Genomic DNA, 13,276 nt, shown 5'->3' with positions numbered 1-13,276 from the left:
CTTTAAAATGAGCTAGAGTGGGAAATGGGCAAACCACTCCAGTATCCAGAAAACCACGACTGGAATCAACAAGAATTGGACACAACTGAAAATGCCTGAAATACAACAGCCTGGTAAGGAATGATTGGGGGGTGTGGGGGGCAGTAGGTCAGTGTCACCATAACAGGCAAAAAGTATGATTTCATGTGTTGTGTCATTTTTATTTCTGAGAAGTTAAACTTAAAGAAAAGCATACTTTATCAACCAGTCTCAAGTTTTTTGATTTTACAAATTCCAAAGGCTCTTGTATCATACTCATATTACTCTCTCACCAAGGAGAGAAACCAAGCTACAATTGTACCTTAAAGAAGAAGCCCTATCACTGGTCCATTTTTTTAGAGATCTTGTTCTCCCTTAAGATGCTAAAAGATATGAAATGAAGAATACAAAATGAACAACTTAGGGTCTACTTTATATTTACTAGCTGAAGCCACAAGCTCCTCTTCACTTGGCTAGAACCTGAAGAAGCAATAGAAAGCTAAGCAGGTGTTAGTGAGACCTCCCCAGCTAAGGGACTCCATTAATCTCCCCAGGGAAACAAAGGGTTTTTTAAATTAAAATTTTAATTAAATAAAAATAAAAATAAATTAAATTAAAAAATACTGAGGGCAGCTGGGTAGCTCAGTGGAGTGAGAGTCAGGCCTAGAGACAGGAGGTCCTAGGTTCAAACCCGGCCTCAGCCACTTCCCAGCTGTGTGACCCTGGGCAAGTCACTTGACCCCCATTGCCCACCCTTACCACTCTTCCACCTATGAGACAATACACCGAAGTACAAGGGTTAAAAAAAAAAAGAAAAAGAAAAAAAAATACTGAAACCCTACCAAAGATTATATATAACCCAGGAAGTAGAAATGAATGTGTTTATGTGGCCAAATAGCTATTTCAAATACCATATAGTTCCAGTCTTTAAGTCTCTCTTCAAATTTCTCCAAGTCCAGAATAATATTTGAGAAACAAACTTAGAATTAGTTTGAATGAGGGTTTCCCCTTAATGTCCTATGTTTGAGTATAAATTAGAATTATGTTTTTTAACCATTTCTCTAGTTATAACAAAATTATCTTGTATCAACAAGAGGCTTATATATTTAAAATAAATAAAACTTTTCCTCTGAATCCACATATTAATCAACATCCTGCTGTTTCTATAGGACTTACCTCAGAGCTAGAAGCAACCAAGGAAAATTCATGGGACAGGTCAAGCTTAATATCATCAACATTAATTCCTGTAGGCCTTTCAAAGGGTTCAGCACTAACAAGATAGGATGGTCTCTGTACCACTGTTCCATCTGAATTAGTTTCCATTCTGTAAGAATAAATCCAATTACTTCATAACAAAGAGTTTGGGGGGGGGGGGGAGGAGAAGGGGGAGGAAGGGAAGGAGAGAGGAAGGGAGGGAAGGAGGGAGGGAGGGAGAACTCAAGTCAGTACTTTGACAGTTCCTACTATGTGCAAGGTAATGGGCTAGATCAGTGATGGCAAACCTTTTAGAGACCGTGTGCCATGCCCCCTCTTTCCCCCTCTCCCTCCTCCCACCTTACTCCAGACAGGGGAGGGAGAAGGCAATGGAGTGGCTGGAGTACTCCACTCAGGGAAGGGAGGAAGTGCTTCCAGTGGGCTGCTGGGCAGAGGGGCAGGTAGGCACAGTGGAGAGGGAGAAGGGAGCAGCTGCACCCAAGTCCCTCTGCCTTTCTAGTAACTACTCTGGTGGGCAAGGGCACATGTGCCCATAGAGAGATCTCGGCATGCCATCTTTGGCATACATGCCATAAGTTCACCATCACAGGGATACTGGGTATAAAAAGATAAAAACTGATTCTCTCCTTAAGGAACTTCATTTCTCTAGAAAGGCAAGATACAAGTCCAAAGATAAGACCCAATATGTGCTAGGAAAATTTCAGGAGAGAATAGCTAATAGGCATAGGAGCTGGGCAAAGTGGATTTAAGGTAGGCTTCAGGGTTCATGGAGGATGTAACATATGAGTTGAGCACTGCAAGAAGGTCTATGAAAGGAAAAGAAACCCAAAATGCATCTTCTAAAGAGGGGTGAGGAAAGGACCTGAGAAAGAACAAAAGCAGTAGGCAGTAGCATGTTAAGTTAACTGAATATTTACTATTACTTCAGTTTGGTTGGAATGGAGCTCTGAAGAAATAATGCAAACCCATTTATAGAAGGTCTTCAGCACTAGGCTGCGGTCTTCATTTTTATCCTGTAAACAATAGGGAGCCACTAAAGGTATCTGAGCACGTGAATGACATAACAAACCTGTGATTCAGAAAAATTATTTTGGCATCTATGTGAAAATGGATTGAAAAAGGAAGAAGCTGGAGCCAAAAAGATGAGGAGGTGTATTACAATAGCACAAGTGTGAGAAGATAAGGATCAAAACTAATATAGCAGCAGTATGTATGGCAGGACTTAACAAATGAAAGAATGTGAAAGCTGAGGGAAAGGAAAAGTCAATGATAACTCTAAGTATTCAAACCAGGATGACCTGGTAGCACCAATATAATTCAAATAAACACTAATTATTGCTATATGCAAAATATAATGCTGAATGCTAGAGACATGGAAAAACTGAACAGCTCTTGCCCTCAAGGAACTTATAGTCTACTGGGTATGGATATAGCAAATACAAAATAATTTCACAAGGGAAAGAGAAATAACAACTGCAGAGTGGGAAGATGGGCTGAAGGAATAGAATATCAGAAAAAAGAATGGCACAAGAGGTAGCACCTGAGCTGAGAAATATGGTGAGACACTGGTTGAAGCCCAATTTCTACCATACTGAATTCTAGTTTTCATAGCAAGTTTTGTGGAATAGGGAGCCCTTTCCTCAAGTACTTGGGAATTTGGGATCTATACAATATGTTTGTTTCATAAGCCTTTATAACTCTTCTATTTGACTAATAAACTTTTCTATTTTTTAACCAGTAATGAAGATTGATAACAACTGCTCCACAATATAATTTGAGATAGATAGGGTACTCTAGACTTTCTCCTTTTCCTCTACCTTTTTTATTGTTTCCCTTAAGATTCATGACCTTTTGTTCTTCCATACATTTTGTAATTTTTTTCTAGCTCTGTAATTTTTTGGTAGTTCAACTGGTATGGCACTGAACATGTGAATAATTTAAGAAGTAAGAATAATTATTATATTGGCACGGACTAATTATAAGCAATTAATATTTCTTCATTGATTTTGGTCTTTATTTTCATGCATTTCTTTAACAGTTATATTCATAGTTGCTCTGTGTGTATGATCATATATTTGTTATGTTTTATAACTATTTTGAACCAATTTGTCTCTTTTTCCTGCTTTTTTAAACAGTATATAAAAAAAGCTGATGATTTGTGTTGATTTACTTTGTAACCTACTATTTTACTGAAGCTATTAAAATTGTTCCATTTAATATTTTAGAAGACTGGGGTTCTCTAAACATATCATCTTATTTAGAAAGGATCATTATGATAGTTTTGTTTCTTTTTGTGTGGGCATATTCACCCCATTTCTTTTTCTTGATTTCTTCCTATATTATTATTGTTATTATTATTATTATTATTATTATACTAGAATTGCATCAAATAAGAGTGGTGGTAAAGATCATCTTTGCTCTTACCTTATATTCTTATAAGAAAGGCCTCTAGCATTTTGTCATTATTGTATGTGTTAGTGGCCATTAATATGTTTACATTAAGGAAAGGTTCATTTATTCTTGTGCTTTTTTGTTTTGTTTTGATCTTTAATAGAAATAAGTATTACATTTTGTCAAAATTGTTCAGTATATATTTAAATAAAACATAATGCTTGTTAGTTATTAATTTGTTCTATTATGTTGGTACAAGTAACCTTCTACATTGTGGAGGTTAGGTATATGGCATTCACATGACTTGGGGAATCCTCATAAAATTTTTTGGCTGTCCTATTATAACAAAGGAGCCTGAATTTTTTCCTTTTCTTTGATAGGCTACATTTTATGCACTTATGAGCTACTAAGCTTTTTAAGTTTTCTCTACATTTCTAGCTTTTATATGCCATCTGCTGGCTTTCACATTCCTTTCTCAAACTTTTGACATTTTACTTATTGTAACTTTAAAATGAAAGTATATATGCTTAAGGTATTAAAAGACAAAACATGTTGATATTTTATGCACTTCTGAATTTCTAAACTTTTTCTGTATCATCTGCTGGCCTTTGCATGTCATCTGAAGCTTCAACAAAACTCTCCCAAAATTCCCATTTAACTTCTTATGCCAATCCTGACATGTCAAAGCCACAGATGGGATAGTCACAATGTGAAAGGGATAGCTGTAATTTTCTTTAGAATGTATTTTTCGTATATATCTAACCAGGTGATGGCACATAACTTTTTAATTTTATATTTATAGCCTTTATGCTAATATTGTTTTTGCATCAATATCCATTAGGGATATTTACCTTCGTTTTATTTCTCAGCTTTGTCTCTCTCTAATAAAGGAATTAAGACTATATGTGAATCACAATATTTGGTAGGATCCCTTCTTACTAAATTAAATCCCTTATTAAATTTATACACACTTTATTTAATTTTGGAATTAACTGTTCTGTGCTGTTTTATAGAATTCGTTTGTAAAACCATCTGAAAGTTCTATGACTTTTCTATAGCTTCATTTCTATAGTTCATCTATAGCTTATTCAATTTAATTCTGTGAAATTGTTTCTCATTCTCTTAATTTTGTATTTTTAGGTCTTTATAAATTTTATCCAATTATCCATTTGGGGTATCTAGCTGGGCAAAATAATTTCTGATCATCAGACTAATTAACTTTATTTCATCAGTTTGGTGTGCAGTGTTCATCCCTTCTCTAAATTCTACAATATCTCTTTTTTGTGTTTATCTAAAGGTTTTTAATGTGTTACTTTTCTAATAGTTTTTTAGCTGCAAACTCAATTCAACCATCTGTTAAGTCACTTTTGTTGATGAAGATGTTAAGCAATACATATTTTAATATTAGAGACTGCTTTGGCTTCATTCTAAAAAGTTCTGGTATTTAATTTCATTGTAATTTTCTTTGCTGAAAAGAAATTAGCTATTGTTTCTATGATTTCTGCTTTGACTCAATTCTTTAGGATTCAATTATTAAATCTCCATTTTTAATACTCTTTCAGAAACCATTTATTGAATATCATATTAGTGCATTATTATTAGTAAAGGATGTTATTTAATATTTCTTCTTTTATGCATTTGAATGTTTACATTCAATACATAATCAATTTTAATAAAAGTATCATGAGCAGCTGAGAAATATTTCTTCCTAGTCTTAATTAGCAACAAACAACGATCCATTATATTTTCTATTCTTTAACTTTCTTAAAGATAAACAAACCTTTTTTTAAATTTGTCTATGTCTAAAAAAAGGCAAATTTAGTTCCCCAACTATTATACTTTTATTGTCTACTTCTCCCTATGAAGCAATTTACTTTTCCTTTAAGTATTTAGATGTTATGCCATTCTGTGAGCATATTGATTTATATTATTGATCCTTGTATTGATAGTATCAATCCTTTGTCCATGATGTATTTAAGGTAATTTCCTTGTTTATCTCATCTAAAAAGCCAGGTAATATAGAACTTTGAACAGGGAACCAGAAAAACCACAATTCCAATCCTGCTTTAGTCACTTGAAAGCTATGTTATATGATGATGGTCAAATCACTTCACCACTCTCAGCTTCAAAATTGGGATAATGACTGCACCTACTATACTTGGTTGTTGCAGTGATCAAATGGAATAACAAATAAAACACTTGTTGTGAGGATCAAATGACATAAAAATTGTAAGCACAGTGTAACATGCCTGGCATGCAGAAAGCACTATGTAAATGTTAGCTATTGTTATCATTATTATTTAAATGACTATTAATATTTATGTCTGGATTCTTAAAGTCTGTGGGCCAATTATTATAAGTTCTGATAAATTATCCTCAAGAGGCTTTCAGTACAGGCATAGGAATGTTTCAGCCAAAAGCCAGCATATTCAAAAGATGAGTACATTCATCAGAAGACTGGTCATTAAGTAATTCATTTCTTGTCCACGATAATATATAACGTTTTGAATTGATTTTGCATATTTTTAACAGGTTTTTTTCTGACTTTCTCAAAGCAGGAGGAGGAAGTAGGAAGAGAGAAAATTGAGAGCAGAAAATAAAATAAAATTGAATTTTTAAACAAATTAAATAAAATGGTAAACCAGAGTGTCCCATCCCCCCCCCAAATTTTTTTCTTTGCTATGACAACACATAAAACAAATAAAACAGAGGATACACACTTATGCTGTAGAATCCCACCAAAAAGAAATTTAACCCCCTTTCATGATAAGGAAATGTTAACTGTCTTAAAACTTGCAAAGATATGACATAAAAAAATTTACAACCAGTTTGTTTTAATGCAGTGAAATACTTCAGAAATAGAGGCTTATCCTCATGGCAAATTTATGGCACTGTTTGAAAACTACAGTAATCTTTGGGGATGGGAAGCAAAGTTGATATGTAGATACACTTTTAACATCTACCTGCTTGCCAATATAAGACATTATAGTAAAGGATTCCCCCAAAAATACCATCACAAATTCTTGAAAATGATGAATTTTCACATTTAACTAATAATCTTAATGCAAGGGAGACATGAGTGGCATGAATACAACAATGATGCATCTGTGACAAAATTGTTAGTGATCTATAACAATGTTTTGAATACTGACATCCAAAGAATATTGAAAAAAAAACAGTAAAGAAAGTAAATTTCCAGAGGTTAAAAAACAAACAAACACATTTAGATTGTTACCCTTTCACTTATTTACCAATTTAGCAAAGGGAAAAAAAATTAAAAAGAAAATCATGTCACTATACCAATTGGCATATAGTGAAGTAAAACTCAAATTCTCTGACCTTGGGGCAGCTAAGTGGCTCAGCAGACAGAGCACTAGGCCTTGGATATGCACTAGCTGGGTGACTCTAGTAAAGTCATTTAACCCCATTTCCTCATCTGTAAAATGAGCTGGAGAAGGAAATGGCAAACCACCCCAGTATCTCTGCCAAGAAAATCCAAAAGGGGTCACCAAGAATTAGATTGAATAACAATACTATCTCCTCCAACAGAAGATAAGGCTTTGAAAGTAAAGGATCCATTCCTCTGAGTCCTTATAGGCCTAGACTTGCACAGTGCTAGACACAAAGTAAGCACTGAATAATTCTTGTGTTGACTGATTAGTTGGGCAGCAGCACTTCTGGAGTGCCACCTTCATAAGAGGGGAATAAGAATTCAAAGAATCGACTAATATTAAGTACTTTTTAAGAAAAAGTTCAAGGCAACTCTAGGAATCAATCCCCATTCAACCTTATCCATCATCCCGCAAAAATTTCACAAAGAGCATTAATTAATATCCTTATTTCCCCACAAAAATAGTAAAACTACTGGTCTCAAAGACACATCTAGTTGTGTGAACCTGAACAAGTCACTTAAGCCTAAGTGCCTCAGCCCTTCCTGCTCTTCTTAGAAATGATTCCAAGACAGAAAGTAAGGTTTTTGTTTTTTAAAGGGTAAAAATAAAAATTTAAGCTTAATAGTCAAGTTTTATTTATCTGAAAAAAATAATCTATGTTGGCCAGTGCACTCTACAATCTAAACTGGTTGCTTCACTGCACTCTACGGCCAGCTTCTCTTCAGCAAATCAATTGTCAGAGCCTGCTAGAAAAGGCTGTCAATCTCCTTTCTTAACTCTCTGATCAACCATCCTGGAACTTTCCAAACCCAGATATCCTTCCTTGGCCACGACTCCCCTATAGATGTATTCCTGTTCAATTATAACATAAGTACTTTGAATATATATGCCATTTTCAGCTTTTGTTTCCAAAGAACTTGACACATAATAAGTTTATTTTAAGAAACTTGCTTGGAATTGGTTTAACACTTTCATAAACTATCAAAAAGATATTCCAAAGGACTCATGATAAAAAAACGCCATCTGCTTTCAGAGAAAGTACTGAATCCAGACCAAAGCAATTTTTCTTTTTTACTTTCTTTCTTAAATGGTTTTTATTCAAGTTTCCTTTCACAAAAGGTTTAGTATGGGAAAATGTTTTACATGATTTCCCATGTAAGAATCTATATGGAATTGTTTACCATCTGGTAGGGAGGGGAGAAGGTGAAAGGAGAGAACCTGAGACTCAAAATTCTTTCTAAAATATTGGAAACTGTTTTACATATAATTGGGAAACATTTTTTAAGAAAATCAGCAAAGGCTGCAAAAAAATAAACTACCAAAAAGGAAGACATGAGGAAATTTGCAGAAAAATTCTAATTTATCCTGCCAGTTTTGAAATTCCACTATTTAACAGATCTTACAGAGTTAATAGGCAGAAAAGCAGGTACTCATAAATTGTTTCAACTACCTTTGATAAGTTAAATAACAAAAGAATTCTATGTGCTGATATAGTTAGAAAAGGAATCACTGTTTTTAAAAATCTATATTTGTGCCTCCAGAAAATGAAACATATAATGCATCTTAATTATACAGATGACACATTAAGGTTTACCAAGAATTCTCTTCTCTGTCATTCATTTGGCAATTCATCAGACAAGAAATATCACAAGGCATTATGGGAACTTCTCTTGTATGTTTACATTTTTCTCAGATTTTTTTCCCCACTTTCCCAAATGGAAACTCCCTGAGGCAAGGAACTGTGCCTTCTATGTATCTTCCACTTACACAGGATCAGATTGTACACACAGTATGTGGTTATCTTGGCAGCTTTTTTTTCTCAAAGGGAGGAGGGTAGAGGAGGAAGGGAATACATGTCTGAGTCACAAATAGTGACCATGATCAGCACTGTCTTTTTAGCTAATTATTTGACTTGTAACTTAAACTAAATCTGTTACTTAAAGGGCAAACTATTCTTGTTTTGCCAGTTGTAGAGTTGAAGCTACTAATTTTCTAATTGGAAGCAATTCTCATTTTAGGGAAAACTAATTTTTTTTGTTCTTATCTTTCCAAAGAATGAGTTGGTTTCTCCATTTCACCCATAATATTATGAATATAACCTTCACAAATGCTTCTTAGCCTCAAGGGTCTCTTAAAACTTAGGATTTTCCTTACAAACTTACAGCTTAAAAGATCTTCCAAAATGTGTTGCTTTAGCAAAAGTCTAGCTGTGTTTGATCAATTCTAATGCTTCATTCAAGGTGTGGTAGGGATTCTCAGTTCTTAAAGGCAAGCTTCAGCTGGTACCAGGAAACTGGAAAGACTTCAAGTATGTGCTAAAACTGAGTCTTATTATCAGATTACTTTGCAAGGATACTACCATACCAACTTTTTTTTAAAAAACCATTAATTTGATAAACATCAACAAACATTAATATATTTCTCTGTACCAGGGTTCTTAATTTAAAGGTAATGAATTTGGTTTTTAAAAATATTTTACAGGGGGCAGCTGGGTAGCTCAGTGGATTGAGAGCCAGGCCTAGAGACAGGAGGTCCTAGGTTCAAATACGGCCTCAGACACTTCCCAGCTGTGTGACCCTGGGCAAGTCACTTGACCCCCATTGCCTACCCTTACCAATCTTCCACCTATAAGTCAATACACAGAAGTTAAGGGTTTAAAATTAAAAAATATATATATATTTTACAAATGTGTCTCAGTAGAATTGGTTTCCTTTATAAATCCTATGTAATACATATTATACATTTTAAAACATTATTCAATGAATGGGTCTGTAAGTTTTCACCAAACTACGGAAGTGTCCATGACACAAAAGTTAAGTAAGAATCCTTGCCATTCACAAGTAGAAAAATAGAATTGAATATGAAACTGAATTTGTTATATTTTTCTTTTACATATCTGCTAAATTTAACATGATAGCACTAACATTATCGCCCATGTTTTAACAGCGTTAGACCCTTTACAAAGACACAGAGGGTTGCTCAGTGGAGTTAGTGCTCACAAAATGAAAATCATAGATACCTGATAAACAGAAGTGCATCTAAAAAACTACTAAAAACATGAAGGTGAGCTAACTGACTATCTAACCCTGAAAGAAAAATAAAGTTTACAAAAGAATTATCCACTGCCAACACTGCCTATTCACTGAACCAAGGAAAGAGAGAGAAGGGAGGAAGGAAGGGGCAGCATTTACATGGCGTTTGACAATTTACTAAACTTAACAAATAATATCCCATTTGATCCTCACAACAACCCTGGGAGGTGTTATTAGTATCCTCATTTTACATGAGAAAACTGGTATGAAAAGATTAAGTGACTTGTCCAGGTTCACACATACATGCCAAACAGCATCTGAAGCGGCATTTGAATTCAGATCTTCCCTTGTCAAACTATCTACTACTTCCTATCTCAAACTCTACTGCCAACCTCAAAGACATGAGAAGTGCAGCTTGTTAAGAGTAGAAATTATTTCAACAATCCATAAACAAATCTCTTTAAGAGCCTGTTATGCCAGGCATTATGTTAAAGCTCTGAGAATACAAAAATAAATAAATGAATAGATAGATAGATAGATAGATAGACAGACAGATAAAGTTCCTGCCCTCAAGGAGCTTACATTCTAATGGAGAATCTAACATATAAATAAGTAGGTACATAAAAGAAATCAGTAGCATCCTAGAAAGAAAGGTTTGACTCTCTGTACTTGTATACTCAGCACCTAGCACACAGTGTTTTATGAATCTTAAGAGTTCACTAGTTCAACCCCTACATCTTAGAGATGGGGAAACTGAGGCCTCCCAAGGTCCCGCTGTCTTCTACACTCCAAGTCATCTGGTCTAGAAGAAGATATCTTTCTCCCAGCTGCCAAAGGTAAACTGTAGACTCTCAGCCGCCAAGTCTCACTATCCCTGGGACCCTTCCACAGCCTCGCTTCTCACTGCATCGTCCCCACGCAAGCACGCCCCCAAGCCTACAAGACGGAACGTATCCTCCAAAAGGAAAACTGACGTTGCCCTCCGGCCATCAATCACACTGCCCAGGGCGTACAGCAGGAGCTTAATAAATGTTTGATTCATTTATTCAGTAGGGGAACCTAACCCTTTCTTCGTAGCCTTCCGAGGCTCCCCGTGGAGTCACCCACCTACCTTGGCCTTCCTTCGTCGCCGAGGCAGAGGACTCACTTCTGTTTCGCTTCCTGTCCTCTCCCCTCCCGGGGATCAGCAAAGCCACGCCAGATCCCGGAGAAGTATGGCTCACTGTTTTCAAATTCAAATGATGGCGGCTGGTGCGCCGCGCTGAATCAAGGGATGCGCAGAAATGACCAGGAAGTGACGTCACGGAGTGGAACCCGCCCCTCTTTCCCCGGAGAAGCGGAGGAATCCTGGCAACGTGTGGCGGAGAGACCAATGAGAGGAGACGGGGGGCAGGACTAGGGGGACGGCCGCGTCCCAGTGCCCGCCCTGCCCTGCCCTCTGAGGTCTATCTCCTCTCAGACCACTAGTTCCTTTGGCGTCCCCGTTCGTGAGAGTGCGCGGAGATCAGCTTCCGGCTTTAGGGCCGAACCACTTCCCGGGTTTCCTCTTGTTTTTTTCCCCTTTCTTCTGAGAGATTATCCGGGCGGGACTCGGGGAGACTGAGTTGTCTGGTCTTTCTATCCCAGTGCCCCTGGGGCCGGGCTTCCCCGAGCGGCCTGGCTGATCAGCTCCGCGGCCGTGGGCGCGCGTACCCGGGCCTGTACCCGAGTCTGTGAGCATTTGTTATTCTGTGTCCCTGACCTTGTGTGGAGGTGGGCCCTGTATGTGCGAGTCAGTAGGGCCAAGTTCGAGGCACTTCTGACTAGTGTGACCTTGGACGAGTTGCTTGACCTAAATTAATTTATCTGTAAATTGGGGTATGGAGGGCAGAGGAATTCGAAATTCAGCCAGACCCTCAAGCACCATAAGTTTTTAGTTTTAGTTTCTGTCCCTAAACTTGGATAATTTACTTTTCTCTTAAGACAGTATGGCTTTTGTCTGGGGTCCACTAGTCACGGTGTCTCTATGTTGCCATATATGTTATATATAAATAAACATTTATTAAGTGTGATAAATGGGGGCAGCAATATAGTATAGTAAGTTAATAGAGAACTCCACTTGAAGTCAGGAAAAAAGCATCCTGGGTTCAGATATGGCCTCAGACACTTATTCACTAGTTGTGTGCCCTTGAGCGAGTCACTGAACCATATGTGCCTCAGTTTCCTCATCTGTAAAATGAGATGGAGAAGGAAACGGCAAAGCCCTCCAGTATCTGCCAAGAAAACTCCAAATGGGGTCAGAAGCAGCCCAACAATCGAAATGACTAAACAACAAAATAAGTTCTGACTAGTGGAGTGTGAGGAGGAAAGGAAGGAAGGAACATAGCTGTTATTTGACTCTTAAATTCTGACCTTTCTGAAGCCTCCTCAAACTTTGCCTTGATCTTCCCTCTACCCAGGCCCCAACTCTTAGTAGCAAATGAAAAGGGAAAGGAAAGGAAGGGGAAAAAGCATATGGCTAGAAATTTAAATGAACAAAATCAGAAACTTGCCCCCAGTTGAATAGTGAAAAGACAGAAAACCAGATAAATCTGCACTTACCACCCTATATGAGGGTGCAGTGATCTCCATGCCTTTTCCCCTAAATTTTCCTTTTAAAATGTTGCAGGTGAAAGTTGAAATGACTGAGAAACAAAGATTAGATCTGAGCATATCAATTTATTAAGCAATGCAGGGCAATTGCATAACAAATTAGCACCAGGCTCATCCCTCAGCTTAGGGGTAAACACCAAATACAGGGAGAAAAGAGAGGCAAATACATTAAAAACAATCAAATAAGGCCAATTAATCCAAAGGAAACAACCAACATACATTAGGTAACCAGATCTCTAAATGGAAGAAAGATTAGGATTTTTTTTTCACATGATGGTATTTTTTTTGACTGTTTAAAAATTTATTTTTATCAAGCAAAACACTTCCATATTGGTGCTCATTCTAAGAGCATACATACAAAACCAAAACCCAAAAATAAAACTGTAAATACACCGATGTGAAAGACAGTATGCTTTTATCTTCATCCCTCTGACTCCAACAGTTCTTTCTCTAGAAGTGGATAGCATTCCCCATCATGTCTTTCAGGATTGTCCAAGATCATTTCATTACTGAGAGTAGCTAAGTTTTCAGAACTGATCATTGTACACTGTTCTCCTGGTTCTGCTTATTTAACTCTGCATCAATTCATGCAGATCT

General features: G+C 36.7%; 1 protein-coding gene across 1 annotated transcript in view; it reads right to left on the bottom strand.

The window, feature by feature from the left end:
- KIF20B (kinesin family member 20B) overlaps positions 1-1,341 on the bottom strand; it is a 91,741-nt gene extending 90,400 nt beyond the window's left edge. Inside the window, exon 1 of the mRNA XM_044665670.1 lies at positions 1,195-1,341. Coding sequence (XP_044521605.1) covers positions 1,195-1,341 — 147 coding nt within the window. The remainder of the gene's footprint in view (positions 1-1,194) is intronic.
- Between the last annotated feature and the right edge of the window lie 11,935 nt (positions 1,342-13,276).

Source organism: Gracilinanus agilis, chromosome 2, assembly GCF_016433145.1.
Source record: "Gracilinanus agilis isolate LMUSP501 chromosome 2, AgileGrace, whole genome shotgun sequence".
NCBI classification, from domain to species: Eukaryota; Metazoa; Chordata; class Mammalia; order Didelphimorphia; family Didelphidae; genus Gracilinanus; species Gracilinanus agilis.
Note: the sequence above shows the minus strand (reverse complement) of the source record. Positions and strands in the feature narration are given on the sequence as shown.